The sequence below is a fragment of the Pristiophorus japonicus genome, chromosome 11 (genome assembly GCF_044704955.1).
Source record: "Pristiophorus japonicus isolate sPriJap1 chromosome 11, sPriJap1.hap1, whole genome shotgun sequence".
NCBI lineage: Eukaryota > Metazoa > Chordata > Chondrichthyes > Pristiophoridae > Pristiophorus > Pristiophorus japonicus.
In genome coordinates this window covers 34612522-34632743 of record NC_091987.1, presented here as the reverse complement: position 1 = coordinate 34632743, position 20222 = coordinate 34612522, and the positions used below count along the sequence as shown (strand labels likewise).

Here is a 20222-nt window from a genome sequence, read left to right as displayed (position 1 = left end):
GGTGACCCTAACATCAGCAAAGGAGGCTGCTTTGGAAGTTTCTGGAGGCACCGAGCAGCTGAAGGTAGGAGACAGAGAGAGGAGGACATCTCAGTAACCTGGTGTCAGAATTACATCTCATACAGCTAAATGGCATACATTGGCCATTCATATGGGGACTGATGTCAGCAGCCACTGAATGGTCATCATGTGCATTATGGTATCTGTACCCATTCTTCATGTGTCATATCGAACTCATCTCATTACTCTCCTACAGGTCCATCCAGAGCCCCTCCACCCACTCCGTCCAGGAAAAGAGGAAGACAATTCCTCAGAGGAGCCTCCAGCTACATGCAGGCGCTGAACCTCGGGGGCCATCCAGAAAGAGGGCTTTCCTCTTTCAGAGCCCCAGATGCCTCCTGGGATCGTGTTGGCTGAGTCTGCCCCTGCACAGTCGCAGGAGGTGCTAACGTTGGCATCAAAGGCTCCAAAACCCAGAGGACGCTTGCCAAAAGCATCTAAGCAGTCACAGCAGGGAAGTGAGCAGGTTGTCTCTACGTTTGCTAAAACCACAGGTGTAGCACCTTGTAGAAGCACATGTAAGAGAAAGATGAAACACAAGTAGATTCACAAGGAAACCACTTGGGTATTTTGTTAAATGATTCTGTAAAGTTTCCGTTACTGTAATGTCATACATAAAAATCTTTATTTTCACCACTTTCTGGTCCTGGACAAATTTGTGTGCATGGTTGGAAGTAGCTTAGTGAGTTGGAGTGAATGGTGAGACATAACGTTACCTCCAGCAATGGTGGTCAGTGTGAAAGAAATGGCTTGGTCATTGTAGGGATGCTTTATGGTGTTGCTGTGGGATTGTTGTGCCAACCTGACACAGCATATGGCAGCCATATGGGTGTAATGCGGAAAGTTAAGTAAATCTGGCCATGATAAGTCCATTCCTGGTCTCCCGGGCAACAATGTGCTCGGGTATTGGTGGGATCTGGATTGCAGATTCCTCCTGCTCCTTCTCCTCTGAAGAAGGAGCTGTGCGCTCAGCAACTTGCTTCTCATACAGCGCGAATCTTCGCTGCTGCGCTATGTTGTGCAGGGTGCAGCAGACCACGCGATTCTGGAGACCCTGGCTGGTGTGTACTGAAGAGCTCCTCCAGATCTGTCAAGACATCTGCAGCATATTTTCAGCATGCCTATTGTTATGTATTTAACCCTTGGCAACCTGTATCACACCACCACCAGAGGGCCTACCTGTTGGAATCCCAAGAGATCCCAGCATCCCTTGGGAGCACTGTATATAAGAAGGCCACCCATGCGGTACTTGCACTCTGGAGTCTAATTAAAGAATCTAAGGTCACACTTACTCATTGCTTATAGTACTCAGTTTCATCCTTTATTATGAGCATAATACCTATTGTCTATTCTATGACACATCTGGTTGAAATATCTCTCTTGAGCCTCAGTACTTGGCCTCCTCGAGGGTGTAATGAGCCATGTCTTCAGTGGATACCCCTTGCCCCAAGCAGCCAGCTGGAAAGTCTGTTTGGAGGAGCGAAGAGCTGAGGAAGCCTGGACTTGTGCAGGACGAAAGAGACATGGAAGTTGCCAGGGAATCTGGCACACACATGCATGATGATCTTCCTATGATTGCGGACGAATTGCACTTTGAGGAAGTGGAAGCCCATGCAGTTGACAAAGACTCCTGGTGATGATGGGGTGCCCTGATGGCCACGTGTTCAGTTGATGACACCCTGCACCTGTGAGAAGCCAGCCAGAGCCCCAAAGCCGAGCGTATGCTCAGTAACACTGGCTTCATCAGTGGCAAAGTTGTTATAATTGGTTGACTTGTCAAAGAGGGCATCGGTGACCTGTGTGATGCATCTGTGGGTGGCCGACTGCGAGATGCCGCAAATGTCTGCTGCAGATCCCTGGAAAGAGTCTGAGGTGAAGAAGTTGAGGGGGCTGGTGACTTTGAAAGCCACTGGTAAGATGTGTCCACTGCAAGTCTTGCTACAGCAGTGTGCAAATATCTGCCACTACCTGGAGTGAAAGCCTGAGCTTCCTTTGACTGATTCATTTTGAGGAAGTTCATCCTCTGCCTGTATACCCTGTTTTAGGGGTATCACTTCCTGCACGGTGCAGCCCTGCGCTGATGTCCTCTGTCCTGTGCAGCATCAGGTGGTTGAGGCGAAGGTTGGTGATGTTGTTGTTTGTGCTTCTGGTGTGTCTGGTCCAATTCTGAGGACCAAGGTGAGACAGTATATTCGGCACCCACGCTGATGGCAGGTCAATAGAGATGACAGAATAAATTGGTCAATGATGTAATATGTTCTACCAATGAGGTGACACTGGATGTCGTCTTTGCTGGAAACACTTGCAGGCTCTAGAAAGCTAAATCTGTGCTGGCCATGCAGTCAGCAAGAACTCTGCCTGAAGAAAGTGATCAGCTGTGAGTTGGGAGCTTTTATTGTACTTTTCATGCTGTGCACTAATCAGCTGGATCAATGGCCACTCAACTTCCGCCTCAGGTTGACAGATGTGATTCCCGAGCTACGTGAGTCCTGTGGTCAACTAGTGAAATTTGAAAGGCAGGATTAAAAAGACTCAAGGTGTCTGACAAGTACTTAAAATGATTTAAGTTAGCTCGCCCACCTCTGCCGTTCGGGTCTCTGCCGTGCTGGCAAACGCGCCCAAGGGAAAGGCGCGTGGGACAGGTTGACGCCCGTTTCCTAACCCACTGCAAGCTATTTCAAATTTCTCACCCTGACCCGCATGGACCCCAGAAAATTCTGGCTGCTATGAGAACTAGTGAAGTCAGAGCCGAGATGGCAGGAGAGGGTTGATGAAGGCAGGTAAAGGGGCATCACATGTTGTGACAGCTTCATGTGTGTTTTCAAAGTATTGCATTCCTCTTACATTCCTCCATAATTTCTTCAAGAGCAACTGACACTGGGGTAGATTTTCAACTTTCCAACAGGGCATAAAGCTGGCATGGCAAATTGGCCGATTTCCAGTTCCACCTTGGGGAAACAACTGACCAGGGAGGAAGGGCCTATGAACCCAGATCTCAGGGGCCTAGTATTCAAAAGAACAATCACAATAATGGACATCGTTTCCATGGTTGAGATCATGAAGAAGTTGCAGCAAATTCCTCACAACATAAAGAACATCCTGGAGAAAGTTACTGTCCAGGAGGAGGTAATATGGACAGTGGTGACTTATAGAGTGATAGCTATCACTGATTCATCAGTTCATGTCAGCTGTGGCTCAGTTAGTAGTATGGTTGCCTCAGAGTCAAAATGATGTGGATTCAAGTCCCACTCCAGACACTGAGCGAGTGCTGCACTGTCGGAGGTGTCATCTTTCGGATGAGACATTAAAGCGAGGCCCCATCTGGTCTCTCGGGTGGATGTAAAAGATCCCATGGCATTACTTCAAAGTAGAGCAGGAGAGTTATCCCAAATGTGCTGCCCAATATTTATCCCTCAATATATAAGCAGCAGTCTTTGTGAGGGTGGTGGGGGAGAACAGGCAGGTGTGAAGTGCCTTTATTTTGTGTGCAGAGGGCATTAACATGCAGGATAAAGTGTTTTGCATCATGTATTAGCTGCACATCAATGGAATGAGAGCCTTTCCTATTGATCAAATTTTGAGTGCAACATGGATTCTGTCAGTTGTCCCTCGCACCTGTGGGAAACCTACCAGTCTGGATAATTGGATAGCTCTCTCTCGCTTTGCTTTTCTGGTTCCATTTGTAAGGAAATGAAGTGTGCCACCTGCCTAAAGAGAGCATCAGTGAATTGTGTTATTCATTAGTGAGCTGTTGCCTGGCTAATGTGGCATAAATCACCAAATGGTGTCTTGAAAAATCCATTTGCAAAGAATTTCAAGGTAGCGGTATCTTTGACTGATACAGACAACCCTATAGTACAATCCAGCTCATCAAGCCTCATCATAGGCAGTCCCTCGAAATCGAGGAAGACTTGCTTCCACTCCAAAAGTGAGTTCTCAGGTGACTGTACAGTCCAATATGGGAATTACAGTCTCTGTCACAGGTAGGACAGACAGTCATTGAAGGAAAGGGTGGGTGGAGAGTCTGGTTTGCCGCATGCTCCTTCCGCTACCTGCGCTTGTTTTCTGCATGCTCTCGGCGACAAGACTCGAGGTGCTCAGCGCCCTCCCGGATGCCCTTCCTCCACTTAGGTCGGTCTTTGGCCAGGGATTCCCAGATGTCGGTGGGGATCTTGCACTTTATCAAGGAGTCTTTGAGGGTGTCCTTGAAGCGTTTCCTCTGCCCACCTAGAGATCACTTGCTGTGCAGGAGTTCCGAATAAAGTGCTTGCTTTGGGAGTCTTGTGTCGGGCATGCGGACGATGTGGCCTGCCCAACTGAGCTGGTCAGTGCTTCGATGCTGGGGACGTTGGCCTGATCGAGAACACTGACATTGGTGCGTCTATCCTCCCAGAGGATTTGCAGGATCTTGTGGAGACATAATTCATGGTATTTCTCCAGCGATTTGAGGTCCACATCTCTGAGCCATACAGGAGGGCGGGTATCACTACAGCTCTGTAGACCATAAGCTTGGTGCCAGATTTGAGGGCCTAGTCTTCGAACACTTTCTTCCTCAGATGACCGAAGGCTGCACTGGTGCACTGGAGACAGTGTTGGACCACGTCGTCGATCACTGCCCTTGTTGATAGTAGGCTATGGAAAGTAGTCCGCATTATCCAAGGCCATGCCGTGGACTTGGATGACGGGGAGGCAGTGCTGTGTGGTGGAGTCAGGTTGATGGAGGACCTTTGTCTTATGGATGTTTAGTGTAAGGCCCATGCTTTTGGAGGCCTTGGTGAAGATGTTGATGATGGCTTGGAATTCCACCTCTGAATGTGTGCAGACGCAAGCGTCATCTGCATACTGTAGTTTGATGACAGAGGATGGGACGGTCTTGGATCTAGCCTGGAGGCGACGAAGGTTGAACAGATTCCCACTGATTCTATAGTTTAGTTCCACTCCAGCGGGGAGCTTGTTGAGCATGTGATGGGACATTGCAGCGAGGACGGTCGAGAAGAGGGTTGGCGCAATGACGCAGCCCTGCTTCACCCCAGTCCGGACGTGGATTGGGTCTATGGTGGATCCGTTGGTCAGGATCACGGCTTCGGAGCAGGCGGAGGATGGCAACAAACTTTTGGAGGCAGCCGAAACAAGCCTACTGTGGGATAGCAGCTCCCTAGGGAGCTCTCCCCGAAGAACCCTTCATCTGACTATCTGATGCCATCTTCCATCTCCCTCTTCCTCAAACCTCCCCCTCCCCTCACTATCTAAGCCCCCTCTGGTCCTAACACCGACCCTCAAAGTACTCTACTTACCCCTTAAACCGTGCTGCAAGGGCCCACTGCCCAACCCACACCCCACAGCTGCGGCCTACCTTCCAGGCCGACCTCCTCGCTGCCAAGTTCCTCCAGCTGGACCCTCGCTTCTCGTTTCCCATGGACGACTCAGCTGCTCCAAGCAACCCCCGGCGATCTCAGCAGTGGTGAACCTTCGACCAGCTTCAAAAACAGATTTGGTCTTACCTCACGCATGAGCCTTCCCTCTAGGCCTCCAACTCATCGGCGACGTCCGGGCATCCCTTCCTCCATTGGTGATCGGGCCTCCCTTCAGCCATCGGCAACTGGGTCCTCCTTCATCCATCGACAATGTTCTGGCCACCCTTAATCCATCAACGACTGGGCCTCACTTCATCCAGCGACGACCAGGCCTCCCTTCATCCATCGACGACCAGGCCTCCTTTCATCCATCGATGACCAGGCCTCCCTTCATCCATCGATGACCAGGCCTCCCTTCATCCATCGACGACCAGGCCTCCTTTCATCCATCGATGACCAGGCCTCCCTTCATCCATCGACGACCAGGCCTCCCTTCATCCATCGATGACCGGGCCTCCCTTCATCCATCGACGACCAGGCCTCCCTTCATCCATCGATGACCGGGCCTCCTTTCATCCAATGACGACCAGGCCTCCCTTCATCCATCGATGACTGGGCCTCCCTTCATCCATCGACGACTGGGCCTCACTTCATCCAGCGACGACCAGGCCTCCCTTCATCCAGCGACGACCAGGCCTCCCTTCATCCATCGACGACCGGGCCTCCTTTCATCCATCGATGACCAGGCCTCCCTTCATCCATCGACGACTGGGCCTCACTTCATCCAGCGACGACCAGGCCTCCCTTCATCCATCGACGACTGGGCCTCACTTCATCCAGCGACGACCAGGCCTCCCTTCATCCATCGACGACCGGGCCTCCTTTCATCCATCGATGACCGGGCCTCCTTTCATCCATCGATGACCGGGCCTCCTTTCATCCATCGATGACCGGGCCTCCTTTCATCCATCGATGACCGGGCCTCCCTTCATCCATCGATGACCGGGCCTCCTTTCATCCAACGACGACCAGGCCTCCCTTCATCCATCGACGACCAGGCCTCCCTTCATCCATCGACGACCAGGCCTCCTTTCATCCAACGATGACCAGGCCTCCCTTCATCCAACGATGACCAGGCCTCCCTTCATCCAACGACGACCGGGCCTCCCTGCTCCCAATGACAACCGGGCTTCCCTTCTTCCAACGACGTCCTGGCCTCCCTTCTTCCAACAGCGATCAGGCCTCCCTTCTTCCAACGACAACCTGGCCTCTCTTCCTCCAGCGACACTCTGGAGTCGAGCACGTGATGTGCACAATGGCTGTGGTCACTCTGACCGCTCCTCCTTCCACTCTGAACACTCTGACTCCTTCCACAAAATGGACCTCTGACCTTCCCAATGCCTGCCCCCATCCAGGCCTCGGATTGCTTACCATCTCCCTGAAGGGCGCTGCTCAGCGCCAAGCTTACGGTCCACATCTCGCCGTAGGCAATTAAGCTCATACAGCCCTTGCCACTGGACCAAGACCTTGCTCAGCTAAGCCCGTGTGGTAGCCGGTGTGCAACAGCCATCCCACGTTAAAAGCACTCACGGACAGGCAGCTTCCACCCCCCCTTCGTGGTATCGCAGGATTTTTCATCCTAATACTGTACCTGCTATTGCCATAGCCTCACGGCACTGGTTGTAAACAACAACAACAACGTTTATTTATATAGGGCCTTTAACGTAGTAAAACATCCCAAGGCGCTTCACAGCAGTGTTATAAGACAAAACAGATAAATTTAATACCAAGCTTCATAAGAAGAAATTACGGCAGATGACCAAAAGTTTGGTTAAAGAGGTAGGTTTTAAGAAACGTCTCAAAGGAGGAAAGAGAGGCAGAGATGGAAAGGTTTAAGGAGGGAGTTGCAGAGCTTGGGCCCAAGCAGCTGAAGGCACGGCCACTGATCGTTGAGTAGTTATAATCAGGGATTCTCAAGGGGGCAGAATTTGAGGAGTGCAGATATCTTGTGGGGAAGTGAGGCTGAAAGAGATTACAGAGATAGGGAGGGGCGAGGCCATGGAAGGATTTGTAAACAAGGATGAGAATTTTGAAATCGAGGCATTGCTTAACCGGGAGTCAATGTATGTCAGCGAGCACAGGGGTGATGGGTGATCAGGACTTGGTGCGAGTTAGGACACAGGCTGCTGAGTTTTGGATGACCTCAAGTTTACATAGTGGGAAACCTTTAGAGGCTTAAGTAGTATCAAATAGGTCTCTTTCCCACTCAATAGACTTTCAGAAAACTGCATGGTATATACATGCTTGGTGTTAGCCCTTCCCATGTACATAATCTATATTAAATATCATTCATCTTTGCATCTAGATCTGATTATAATAATTTTTTCCTCATCCAAGGCTCTAACATTACCATAGATATTTGTGTCATCTGTGAGCTTGTAGACAGTTCCCCCAACCCCTTCATCCAGATCATTAATATAGATTGTGAAGAGAAATGAAAAAATATACCTGAGGACACTTGAAGATAATAGTTGCACAATGATTAGCTTTTCCCAGTGTTGAAGGAGAGAATTGAACAGGTACTTCGGTTGTAGACTGAGGATTCACAATTAACTGTGAACAGAAAGAAATCAAAACATAAAATCAATACTGAGTTTTATAGCTTAGTTCCTTTAATGTACTATATTGACTGTATGACATTTTGTGTGATTAGTGGAGACTGCTACTTGAATTCTTCATGGTCAGCACAGAAGGTCTGCTAGGAACAAAAGATCCAGCACTTTTACACAGAATCTCAGAATGTCATGGCCATGTATGCAGAAATACAATATTTACATTTTGGAAACCCAGGGCCTAAATTTGTCCTGGGTGAGCGGTACATGTCTGGCTGGAAGTGCAACGAGGCCACAGGGAAATCAGCCAGGACCTGGCCAAGCCATGAATTTCCTTCAGAGCCTGCGCTGAATATTTTTTGCATCTATTTTTTCTGTGTTAAATCATCTTAAGATATTTATCAAGCCATGTTCGGTATGTTTATGATGTAAATTAAAGTAGACCACATATGGTGGTATCATCATCTTAGGATATTTTTATACTTTGCGGAGATAATGTGATAATTCAGAACAGATGGCATTTGAAAAAGAAACATATTTTATAATGTTGTCACAATACACAGTCTCTTCTACTATACCTAAACATAGTTTACATTTAAAATGCACACTGAGTTGTTCCAATGGCTCAAAGAAAACTCTATGGCCTAGAAATTTGATCCACCTGAAAACGGTGGACTTAGCAGGGCACTACACGTGCCTGTGCATGTTGTCGCAGGGAGCACATAAAATTCGTGTTGGGAGGTCATCATCATCAGGCAGGCGTGCTGCCAATTTACCCTGCTGCTTATTGCCGGCACACCTGTTTGGAAGGGTGGGAATTCGGTGTCACTTACGCCATTTAAAGGCGACCTGCACCTTTTAAAGGGGTGGTGCACTCTGGCTGCAGCCAGCAGCAGGAAAAGTTTTCTAACGGCAAGAATGGAAGCAAAGCTACAGATAGGGCATTCAGATTCTCTGATGCAGCTTTTTAGGCCCATGTGCAGGCAGTCAACAGGAGGGAGAATGTGATCCTCCGGGGGACAGAAAGCCCTCTGAACAACATCTACGAAGACAATGGGAAGAGATAGCAGAAGAGAAGAATGAGAAGAATTTCAGGACTCGGCTGGAAAACCGAAGGATTACTTTATCTGTGAATGTCAAATTTGCTGGAATTCTTTGAGGATGTAATGAACAGGGTGGATAAAGGGGAACAAGGGGATGTGGTATTTGGACTTCCAGAAGGCATTTGACAAGGTGCCACATAAAAGATTACTGCACAAGATAAAAGTTCACGGGGCTGGGGGTAATATACTAACATGGATAGAGGATTGGTTAACTAACAGAAAACAGAGAGTCGGGATAAATGGTTCATTCTCGGTTGGCAATCAGTATTAGTGGGGTGCCGCAAGGATCAGTGCTGGGACCCCAACTATTTACAATCTATATTAACGACTTGGAAGAAGGGACCGAGTGTAACATAGCCAAGTTTGCTGACGATACAAAGATGGAAGAAAAAGCAATGTGTGAGGAGGACGTTGAGAGGCTAAGTGAGTGGGCAAAAATTTGGCAGATGGAGTATAATGTTGGAAAGTGTATGGTCATACACTTTGGCAGAAAAAAATCAAAGAGCAAGTTATTATTTAAATGGAGAAAAATTGCAAAATACTGCAGTACAGCGGGACCTGAGGGTACTGGTGCATGAAACACAAAAGGTTAGTATGCAGGTACAGCAAGTGATCAGGAAGGCCAATGGAATCTTGGGCTTTATTGTAAAGGGGATAGAGTATAAAAGCAGGGAAGTCTTGCTTCAGTTGTACAGTGGATTGGTGAGGCCACACCAGGAATATTGCGTACAGTTTTGGTTTCCATATTTACGAAAGGATATACTTGCTTTGGAGACAGTTCAGAGAAGGTTCACTAGGTTGATTCCGGAGATGAGGGAGTTGACTTATGAGGAAAGGTTGAGGAGGTTGGGCCTCTGCTCATTGGAATTCGGAAGAATGAGAGATGATCTTATCGAAACGTATAAGATTATGAGGGTGCTTGACAAGGTGGATGCAGAGAGGATGTTTCCACTGATGGGGAGACTAAAACTAGGGGGCATAATCTTAGAATAAGGGGCCGCCCATTTAAAACTGAAATGAGGAGGAATTTCTTCTTTCAGAGGGTTGCAAATCTGTGGAATTCGCTGCCTCAGAGAGCTGTGGAAGCTGGGACATTGAATAAATTTAAGACAGCTTCTTAACCGGTAAAGGATTAAGGGGTTATGGGGAGGGAAATGGACCTGAGTCCATTAGCGGATCAGCCATGATCATATTAAATGGCAGAGCAGGCTCGGGGGGCCATATGGCCTACTCCTGCTCCTATTTCTTATGTTCTTATGTTCTTATTATGTCGTAGCTCTAAAAATAACAAATGCTATGGTTACTTTGTCCAGATACTCACAAGTTTTCTAGGATCAATCTCTAATAAGAAAATTCCTGGGTTACTGTTAACAATTCCCAATTTCAGAGTCTCATCAGTAGAATTAGCCAGAGGGATGAACTGACGAGTCCATCTGCAGAAAGAGTTATCACATAGCCACAGTCATTGCATAGAAATAATTCTTTAGTTTAGATTTTAAAAAAGTAGATATCTGAAACACATCAGTACATAATTCACTCAGTTTGCAGATTTTAGCAGAATTTTCACCATATACACTAAAAGGGTGAGTAGAAGAGATTGTTAAAATAATGGTCAAAATGTCATTAAAAAATGTACTGAGATGTAAAAATGCCATTTTAAATTAGAACAGCCGTTCTTTTTAGGAAGTAATTATTTGTACTGTGTTTTTTCTGCGCATGCATCTGTCAAGCTCTGCCCCCCGATGCCTCCCACCCGAACCGGAAGTGCCAGACCGGAAGTGCAGCCCCCCTCTCATTCTACACGGCCGAGAGCGTCGGCGGACTGCCGAGAGGGCCCGCGGGAGTCCGAGATCGGCGGCCGGAAGAGAAGCAGCGGGGGAGGGCCGAGAGGGCAAGCAGGAAGCCGAGAGCGGCAGCGGGGGACCGAGAGGGCCTCTGGGAGTCTGAGCAGCAGTGGGCAGAGAAACGGCGGGGGAGGGCCGAGAGGGCCAGCGGGGGCCCAAGAGCAGCAGCAGAGGGCTGAGAGGGCCCGCAAGGAGTCCGAAAGCAGCAGCGGGCAGAGAAGCGGCGAGGGGGGCTGAGAGTGCCCGCGAGGGGTCCAAAAGCAATGGCGGGCAGAGAAGCGGCGGGGGGCCGAGAGGGGTTTGGGAGAGAGAGAGAGACTGGGGGAGGGAGAGGGAAAGAGTGGGAGGTGGGGGTGGGGGTGGGGAGAGACAGAGAGAGAGAGACTGGGGGGAGAGAGATGGGGGTGTGGGGAGACACGGATGGGGGAGATCGGACGAGAAAGAGGGAACTCAGGTAAGACGGATCAAGTTCTTCCAACCCCCTACAATGGACATCATTGGAGTGGATGAAATCCAGAAGTCACGACACTGTCACTATTCACTTTATACCCTATAAACCTGTTAAGAATCTGTACACAATGCCCCATCGATGGTGGGGTGGGGGCAGTGGGGGGATAAAGTCATGCACTTGCGCTGGTGTAAGGAGAGACTTTGGCTGGAGGTTGGCTGCACTTGTGCTGGGGTAAGGCACTTCGGCTGGGGGAGGCATGCACTTGAACTGGGGTAAGGCACTTCGGCTGGGGGAGGGATGCTGGGGTACGGGACTTTGGCTGGCCCTTGGTGTCTTCTGGGGAGATCTATCCTCTGTGGCTTCTGGAAGTTAAAGTGGATCGAGTTACAATTTGCAAAGACAGTGAGACCTTGGGATGGGCGGTTCCAGTTACACATTCCAGAGAAACTTTAGGATGTGGCTTATCCTTCAAGGGGATCAATTATTGACAAAGGGCGGGCCAGGGTGGCCACTTTCACAGTACAAACAACCGCGTCCGTTTTTTTTTAAAGTGTAACATCTATTGAATTGCCTTCTAGTACTTATTTTATGCTGGTGCATGTGTGTTATTACCAGATGATTTGACATGATGCAGATGCTCAGCAGTTGTTTGGAATTATACAGGAATAAATGGAAACTTCCCACCATGCTTTTTTCATTACGCTTTTTAAATTGATCTTATCTTAAAGTGAGAACAATGCAGAGCAATCTACATAAATAAAGAGGTGCCAGTTTCCCTCTGTTATCTCACCTAAAATGCCCATTAGTCATCTGTAATGCTTTACAGTTAGTGTTGGTGTGCTATTTAACTGCAGACACATCACAGCAGAGCTTGATCCACTTATAAGACAGACACACACTTCTAACAGGGTGACTGAATAGCAACTAGGAGCAGAAGCTTTGGATGATTTTCCCTTCTCTAACCTTACCCATCAACAGCTAACTAGTCACAAACTGAGGATTGATCTGGGGCCCTTGTGGTCTGTATAGCTCAATAATTCACTGGACCCCGATCCAGGGCCCAGAAGAGGCGAGGGCCCAGGGACAGCATGGGTCAGCCCACACAGCGATATGTGTGCATACTAGTTCCATGCAGCAGAGCAGATCTCCAGTTAATCCTTACCACTGGAATTAGACCTCACTCTGTCAAGCCCGTGTGGTGGCTGGTGTGCAACAGCCATCACACATTAAAAAAATCCACACACAGGCTTCTTCCACCCTTCAATATGTAATTCGGGACCTCTAATGTCAGGTCCTTCATTGAAACACCTGTGAACTCATCCCGTTTTGGTGTGGAAGCAAGTCATCCTCAATACGAGGGACCGCCTAAGAAGATGAAGGAGAAGAATTCACTGGAGAAACTCATCAGGGGAATCCTCCAATGAAGTAGTTAACTCATAGAAGTCACAAGTCAGAATTTATGGCCACATGTCATATTTGCATGTGCGATTTCAAGTTCACTTTACAAAGTTCCTGACTACATTTGGAGAAAAACATGTTGGAGCTGAAATTCAGCCTCCCGATAAGGCCTGTTACTGCTGGATAATGGCAGCCAAGTGGCGGTGTCGAATGGCTGCCGATTTGTAGTCGACTAATCGCCGCTCGCAAAATTCTCCCCAGTGGTTTTTCTGGCGGTCCCCAATTCCACCCCGCTGCTGTTGAACCATCCTAAGTGCGTTATCAAAGTGCGCACTGCTGATGTCCCGCCCCGCAAGCAAAATTTACCATAGAAAATCATCTGGCCGCCGTGCAGTGCCCCCGACAGTTTTTTCTGTCAGTGCATTGTGTTTGCAGTGTGTATAAAATGGCAGTGTGGCCTCCATTAAAGGGGAGGGTGCACCGCTGCGGCCGCCATTTTTTTTTGGTCGGCCGACTACCCCCTCTTGGGTGCCGGGCCACTGGCCCAGCCAAAATCCTCCCTGCTGGCCCAGTGGACCTAACTTTAAAAAACTGAAGAGCTCGCAGCGGCTCACCCCTTTAACTGAAGGGGAGTGATGCATTGACGCACCAACGCGATGACTTCACCAGCCCGGCGCTGATGACTGACAGCGGCAGACACTCCGCTCCCACTTCTACCCCTCTTATGACGGAACTCCACTCCCACCCCCACTATGACCGACTTCCGCCACAATCGAAAAAAACCAACAAAAAGCTGAATTTCGCAAGATGGACCGCTTGCGGAGGCCAAAACGCAAGAAAAACGGGAGGTGCGACCCGTTTCCGGCGGGGTTGAATATTGGTCCCATTGTGTACTTTTGATTACCAAGCAGGCCAGTTAGTTCAGGTACAGGTGCTAGGTGTACTCAATTACCCGCCATAACTGTGGTGAAAATCCCATTTATGTTGTATAGCCGGGGACTTTTTGCCAATCTTACACTGAAGTTACAGTGGCTGAACCCCCAAGGAAATTCCCGATGAGAATGTTTATAGATGTAAAGATAAACTTTGCAAGGCAGCTTTGCTTCAGGGTAGCGAGGATTGGATAATCAGACGTAGAGGTTAGTGTATCTGAGTTGAAATGGTCTGTGTCCCGGCTCTACTCATTTTTCAAAAGGAATTTACTCTTATCTTATTATTTGTGGATTATAGTCAGCCTCTCGATTACTAGTTCAGTAACATAACCACTACTCTAACATACCGTATGCACATCAATCCAGCCCAATTTCATTATAAGCCTTTTTCTTTCATTAAAACCAGTACATTTTCCACAAATTATCGCTTCTTCATTTTAATGAATCTCTTGGGTCTTTCTTTTTAGGTTAAATGTAGTATAATCACATATGCCTAACCTCAGACCTAGAACTCAGTACATATAATTCAGCTATAATTTCTCCTTAGTCATAAAGCAGTTTGCAACAATAATTCATAAATTTCGATAAGGTGTCTCACGAGAGGTTCTCGAACAAAATTAGGGATCATGGGATTGGGGGTAATATACTAGCATGGATTGAGGATTGGTTAACAGACAGAAAACAGAGAGTAGAAATAAACTGTTACGTATGTAAAGATTACCAATGTGTAAGACTTGCCACCAGGGGGCGTATCTGTGGGAGGCCCAAGGGCCACCTGCACACCCTGGGCAAGCAGGTATAAAAGGCAGTCTACCATGCTGCTTCCTCACTCTGTGGAGTTAAATTAAAGAGACCAAAGTCACAACAGTTTTAACTTACAATATACAGTCTTGTGGAGTTATTCTGAACATAACAATTGGTGACGAGTAACAGATCACGAACTTTCACACGGTTATGGCTGCTGTTGGTATTCTTCAGAGATTTGTTGAGGGTGATGATTGGGAAGCCTTCATTGAGCATCTTGACCAGTACTTCATGACCAACGAGCTGGAAAAGGAAGAAATCGCGGTCGAGCGCAGGGCGATTCTCCTCACCGTTTGCGGGTCCACGATATATGGCCTCATCAAAAATCTGCGAGCACCAACGAAACCAACAGAGAAGACATATGAAGAGTTGCGCACGCTGGTTCGGGAACACCTCAAGCCGAAGGAGAGCATCTTGATGGCCAGGTATCACTTTTATATGAACCACCGCTCCGAGGGCCAATAAGTGGCGAGCTATGTCGCCGACCTAAGACGCCTTGTGGGATTGTGCGTATTTGCTGGATTTTTGGGGGAAGTGTGTGCGGGTCTTTTTCGTGCTTGGAATCAGCCACGAGGTCATTCTTCGCAAACTGCTGTCTGCCGAATCCCTAGATCTGAGCAAGGCCATCACGATAGCCCAGGCTTTTATGTCCAGGAACGATAACACTAAACAAATATCATTGCAGCATTGATGCTCACCGGCAAGTACTTTGCATAAAATAATGCCTTCAGCAGGCAGAATTGTGCATGGCAGGGCCTACACGCCCGCAGAGGCCAGATCTAGGATGACTCAGAGTCTGCCGTGGGGCGTGAATACAAATCCATTAGCACCATTTTGGCGTTGTGGGGGTAATCATCGAGCCCATCAATGTCGATTCAAGCACTACGTGTACAAGGGGTGTGGATCAATGGGGCACCTCCAGCGAATGTGCAGACGTGCTGTGACTCACCACATGGCAGAGTCGGCAGAAGATGACTGATCCGGCGCAGATCACGCTGAACGAGTAAGAGAGGTAACTCAACCCGAGGCTGAAGAGGAAGTGTATGGGGTACACACCTTCACCATCAAAAGCCCTCCGATAATGTTAAAAGTCAAATTAAACGGCATTCCAGTTTCCATGGAATTGGACACGGGGGCGAGTCAGTCAATTATGAGCCAGAAGGCTTTTGAAAAACTGTGGGGCAACAAGGCACAAAGGCCAAAACTAAGCCCGATCTGCACTTACACCAAAGAGCTCATACCAGTCATTGGCAGTGCGGCAGTAAAGGTATCGTACGATGAGCTGTGCATGATTTACCACTATGGATTGTACCAGGCAATGGCCCAACGCTGTTCGGTACAAGCTGGCTAGAAAAGTTCCGATGGAACTGGGAAGACATCAAAGCACTGTCTTCGGTGGATGACGCTTTGTGCGTCCAAGTGCTGAACAAATTCCCGTCGTTATTCCAGCCAGGCATCGGCAACTTCACAGGTGCCAAAGTGCAGATCCATCGAGTCCCTGATTCATCACAAGGCCCAAGCGGATCCATACATGATGCGAGAGAAAGTCGAGATCGAGCTGGATAGACTTCAACGAGAGAGGATCATATCGGCAGTCGAGTTCAACGAGTGGGTCAGTCTAATTGTTCCAGTGTTGAAAAGCGACGGGATGGTCAGAATCTGGGGGACTACAAGGTAACGATCAACCGAGTCTCGTTACAGGACCAGTACCCACTACACAAAGCGGGTGACCTGTTTGCAATGCTTGCAGAAGGGAAGTCATTCACCAAGCTGGATCTAACCTCTGCTTACATGACACAGGAGCTGGCTGAACCTTCGAAAAAATTGACGTGCATCAACACGCACAGAGGACTGTTCATATACCACAGATGCCCCTTTGGGATTCGCTCAGTTGCGGCCGTCTTCCAGAGGAATATGGAGAGTCTGCTGAAATCGGTTCCTCGCACCATGGTGTTTCAAGGCGACATCTTGATCACTGGCCGCAACATCACCAAACACTTGCACAACCTCAAGCGACTGGACAGAGTGGGACTCAGGCTGAAACGCTCCAAGTGTGTTTTCCTGGCGCCAGAGGTCGAATTTCTAGGAAGAAAGATTGCGGCGGATGGCATCAGACCCACGGACTCCAAGATGGAGGCCATCAAGAATACACCCAGACTACAGAATGTGACGGAGCTGTGTTCGTTCCTGGGACTCCTCAACTATTTTGGTAACTTTCTACCGGGGTTGAGCACTTTGCTGGAACCATTGCATTTATTGCTACGCAAGAGTGACGACTGGGTTGGGGCAAAGCTCAAGAGACTGCCTTTAACAAGGCCGGAAACCTGCTATGTTCTAACAAGTTACTTGTATTGTATGACGCATTTAAACGTTTAGTACTAGCTTGTGATGCATCTTCGTACAGGGTTGGTTGTGTGTTACAGCAAGCCAATGGCTCAGGCAAACTGCAACCGGTTGCATATGAGTCCAGAGGTTTATCTAAGGCTGAAAGAGCCTACAGTATGGTTGAGAAAGAAGCATTAGCATGCGTATACGGGGTTAAGAAAATGCACCAATACCTATTTGGACTCCGGTTTGAGCTCGAAACCAACCACAAGCCGCTCATTTCGCTGTTCTCAGGTATTAACACCAATGCTTCGTCCCGCATCCAAAGATGGGCACTAACGTTATCTGCATATGACTATGTAATCCGCCATAGACCAGGCACTGAGAACTGTGCGGATGCCCTCAATCGGCTACCATTGCCCATCACCGTGGGTGGAAATGGTGCAAACCGCAGACTTGCTTCTTGTAATGAATGCTTTTGAGAGCAAGGGGTCACCCATCACGGCTCGCCAGATCAGGACCTGGACCAGCCAGGACCCTATGCTATTACTAGTTAAAAGCTGCGTCCTCAGTGGGAGCTGGTCGGCAGTTCCAGGGAAAACGCAAGACGAAATTAAGCCGTTCCACCGACGCAAGGATGAAATGTCCATCCATTCGGACTGTCTCCTATGGGGGAATTGTGTAATTTTGCCAAAAAAAGGCAGGGAAAAGTTTATACGCGAACTTCACAGTACCCACCCAGGCATAGTCATGATGAAGGCTATCGCCAGGTCGCACGTTTGGTGGCCCGGCATTGACTCGAAATTGAAGTCATGCGTACACCAATGTAACACTTGCTCACAGTTGAGCAATGCACCAAGGGAGGCCCCACTGTGTCTGTGGTCATGGCCCTCCAAATTGTGGTCCAGGGTCCATGTAGATTTTGCTGGCCCCTTTCTAGGAAAGATGTTCCTAGTAGCAGTGGACACTTACTCTAAATGGATTGAATGTATAATAATGTTGTCATGTACGTCCACTGCCACCATTGAAAGTCTCTGGGCCATGTTCGCCACCCATGGTTTTCCCGATGCCCTTGTTAGTGACAATGGACCATGTTTCACCAGCGCGGAATTCAGCGAGTTCATGATCCGCAATGGTATCAAGCGTGTCAGGTCTGCGCTGTTTAAACCCGCATCCAATGGTCAAGCAGAAAGGGCAGCCCAAACCATCAAGCAGAGCTTGAAACGCGTGACGGATGGTTCCCTGCAGACCCGGTTATCTCGGATTCTGCTCAGCTACTGCACGCGACCCCACTCGCTTATTGGAGTTCCCCCTGCAGAACTGCTAATGAAGAGAGCACTCAAAACCAGGATCTCAATGATCATGTAGAAACCTGGCATCACCGGCATAACGTGTACCATGATCACATGACTGTATCGCGTGACATTGAGGTTAATGACCCTGTGTTTGTTCTTAATTACCATCATGGTCCCAAATGGGTTGTTGGCACCGTGTTGGCCAAGGAGGGGAATGGAGTGTTTGTTGTCAAACTTTTGAATGGACAAACGTGCAGAAAGCACTTGGATCAGACCAAACTACCAACCAAGAACAGTTTGAAGAGAACATTACCATCAATGATCCACCCACACACACCCAACCAGCAATCGACCTCGCGGTCAACCACATGGATGAACCCACCATGCCCGACAGTCCGATCAGACCAGCCACACCGCAGTGCAGCAATAATCTGACCGACTCACCCATGCCAGGACTTTAACTCAGGCGATCAACCTGGGAACGCAGAGCACCGGATCGCCTCAGCTTGTAAATAACTTGTATCTATGACTTTGGGAGGAGGTGGGAATGATGTTATGTATGGAAACATTACCAATGTGTAAGACTTGTTACCAGGGGGCGCACCTGGGAGGCCCAAGGGTCACCTGCACACCCTGGGTAAGCAGGTATAAAAGGCAGTCTACCATGCTGCTTCTTCACTCTGGAGTTACATTAAAGAGACCAAGGTCACAACAGTTTGAGCTTACAATATACAATCTTGTGGCGTTATTTTGAACATAACATAAACGAGTCAATTTCAGGTTGGCAGGCTGTAACTAATGGGGTGCCGCAAGGATCGGTGCTTGGGCCTCAGCTGTTCACAATCTATATAAATGATTTGGATGAGGGGACCAAATGTAATACAGTTGGACTTCTCTGGTCCTGCACCCTTGGGACTTGACCGATGCCGGACCAGAGAATTTTCTGGACCACAGGAAGTCACACTGACCATAGATTTGTCTCACTCACTCACTCACTCTCTGCTGGAAAACTCTGTATTGATGGAGAATGCACACAAAAACAGCTCAGAATTCATTAAAACTCCTTATTTTATTTGGGGCCTCACAAGCGACACAAACACACAGCAGGAACGACGACCCCAGGCGTTGTCAGCAGCGTTGTCAGCAGTAGACTTACCGAGTACTGCTGACAACACTGCTGACAACGACCCGGCTGTGTTCTGTGTATGCGCTGCGCAGAAGCCTACTGTGCAGCATTTCTCAGGCCCAGCTTCGGCGCCTCAGTCAGCCGTCACTCTCCAGCTGCAAAACTCGGGCCTCGTTCCGTCTCCGGGCCGACCCGACCAAGGAGGGAACACCGGAGGCAGCGGGGAGAAGAGGAGCTGCCAGCCCCAGGACACAGTGCGGGATGCCACCCCCGCCGGGAATGATGCTGGACGGATGTTTCTGGACTCAAGAGTCCCGGACTGGAGAGATACAACCTGTATATCCAAGTTTGCTGATGATACAAAGCTAGGTGGGAATGTAAGTTGTGAAAAGGATGCAAAGGGACTTCAAGGGGATATAGGCAGGCCAAGTGAGTGGGCAAGAACATGGCAAATGGAATATAATGTGGAGAAATGTGAAGTTATTCACTTTGGTAGGAAAAATAGAAAAGCAGAGTATTTTTTTAAAAGGTGAGAGAGTGGGAAGTGTTGGTGTTCAGGGGGACCTGGGTGTCCTTGTACATGAATCACTGAAAGTTAACATGCAGGCACAGCAAGCAATTAAGAAAACAAATGGTATGTTGGCCTTTATTACAAGAGGATTTGAATATAAGAGTAACGACATCTGTTTCTGTGTGCAAATATATAAGGCCCTGGTTAGACCGCACCTGGCGTATTATGTACAGTTTTGGTCTCCTTGCCTAAGGAAGGATATACTTGCCATTGAGGGAGTGCAACAAAGGTTCACCAGACTGATTCCTGGGATGGAGGGACTATACTATGAGGAGAGATTGAGTAGACTAGACCTATATTCTCTAGAGTTTAGAATGAGAGATGATCTCATTGAAACATACAAAATT

General features: G+C 48.4%; 1 protein-coding gene across 5 annotated transcripts in view; it reads right to left on the bottom strand.

Annotated features, from left to right (window-relative positions):
- Nucleotides 1-20222, bottom strand: part of LOC139276009 (cilia- and flagella-associated protein 47-like) — a 1107008-nt gene that overhangs the window by 175832 nt on the left and 910954 nt on the right. For all 5 annotated transcript variants that reach the window (XM_070893331.1, XM_070893333.1, XM_070893335.1 and 2 more), the window contains 2 exons: nt 10451-10562; nt 7923-8027 (listed from right to left, as the gene is read on the bottom strand). In XM_070893331.1, coding sequence (XP_070749432.1) covers nt 7923-8027; nt 10451-10562 — 217 coding nt within the window. The remainder of the gene's footprint in view (nt 1-7922; nt 8028-10450; nt 10563-20222) is intronic.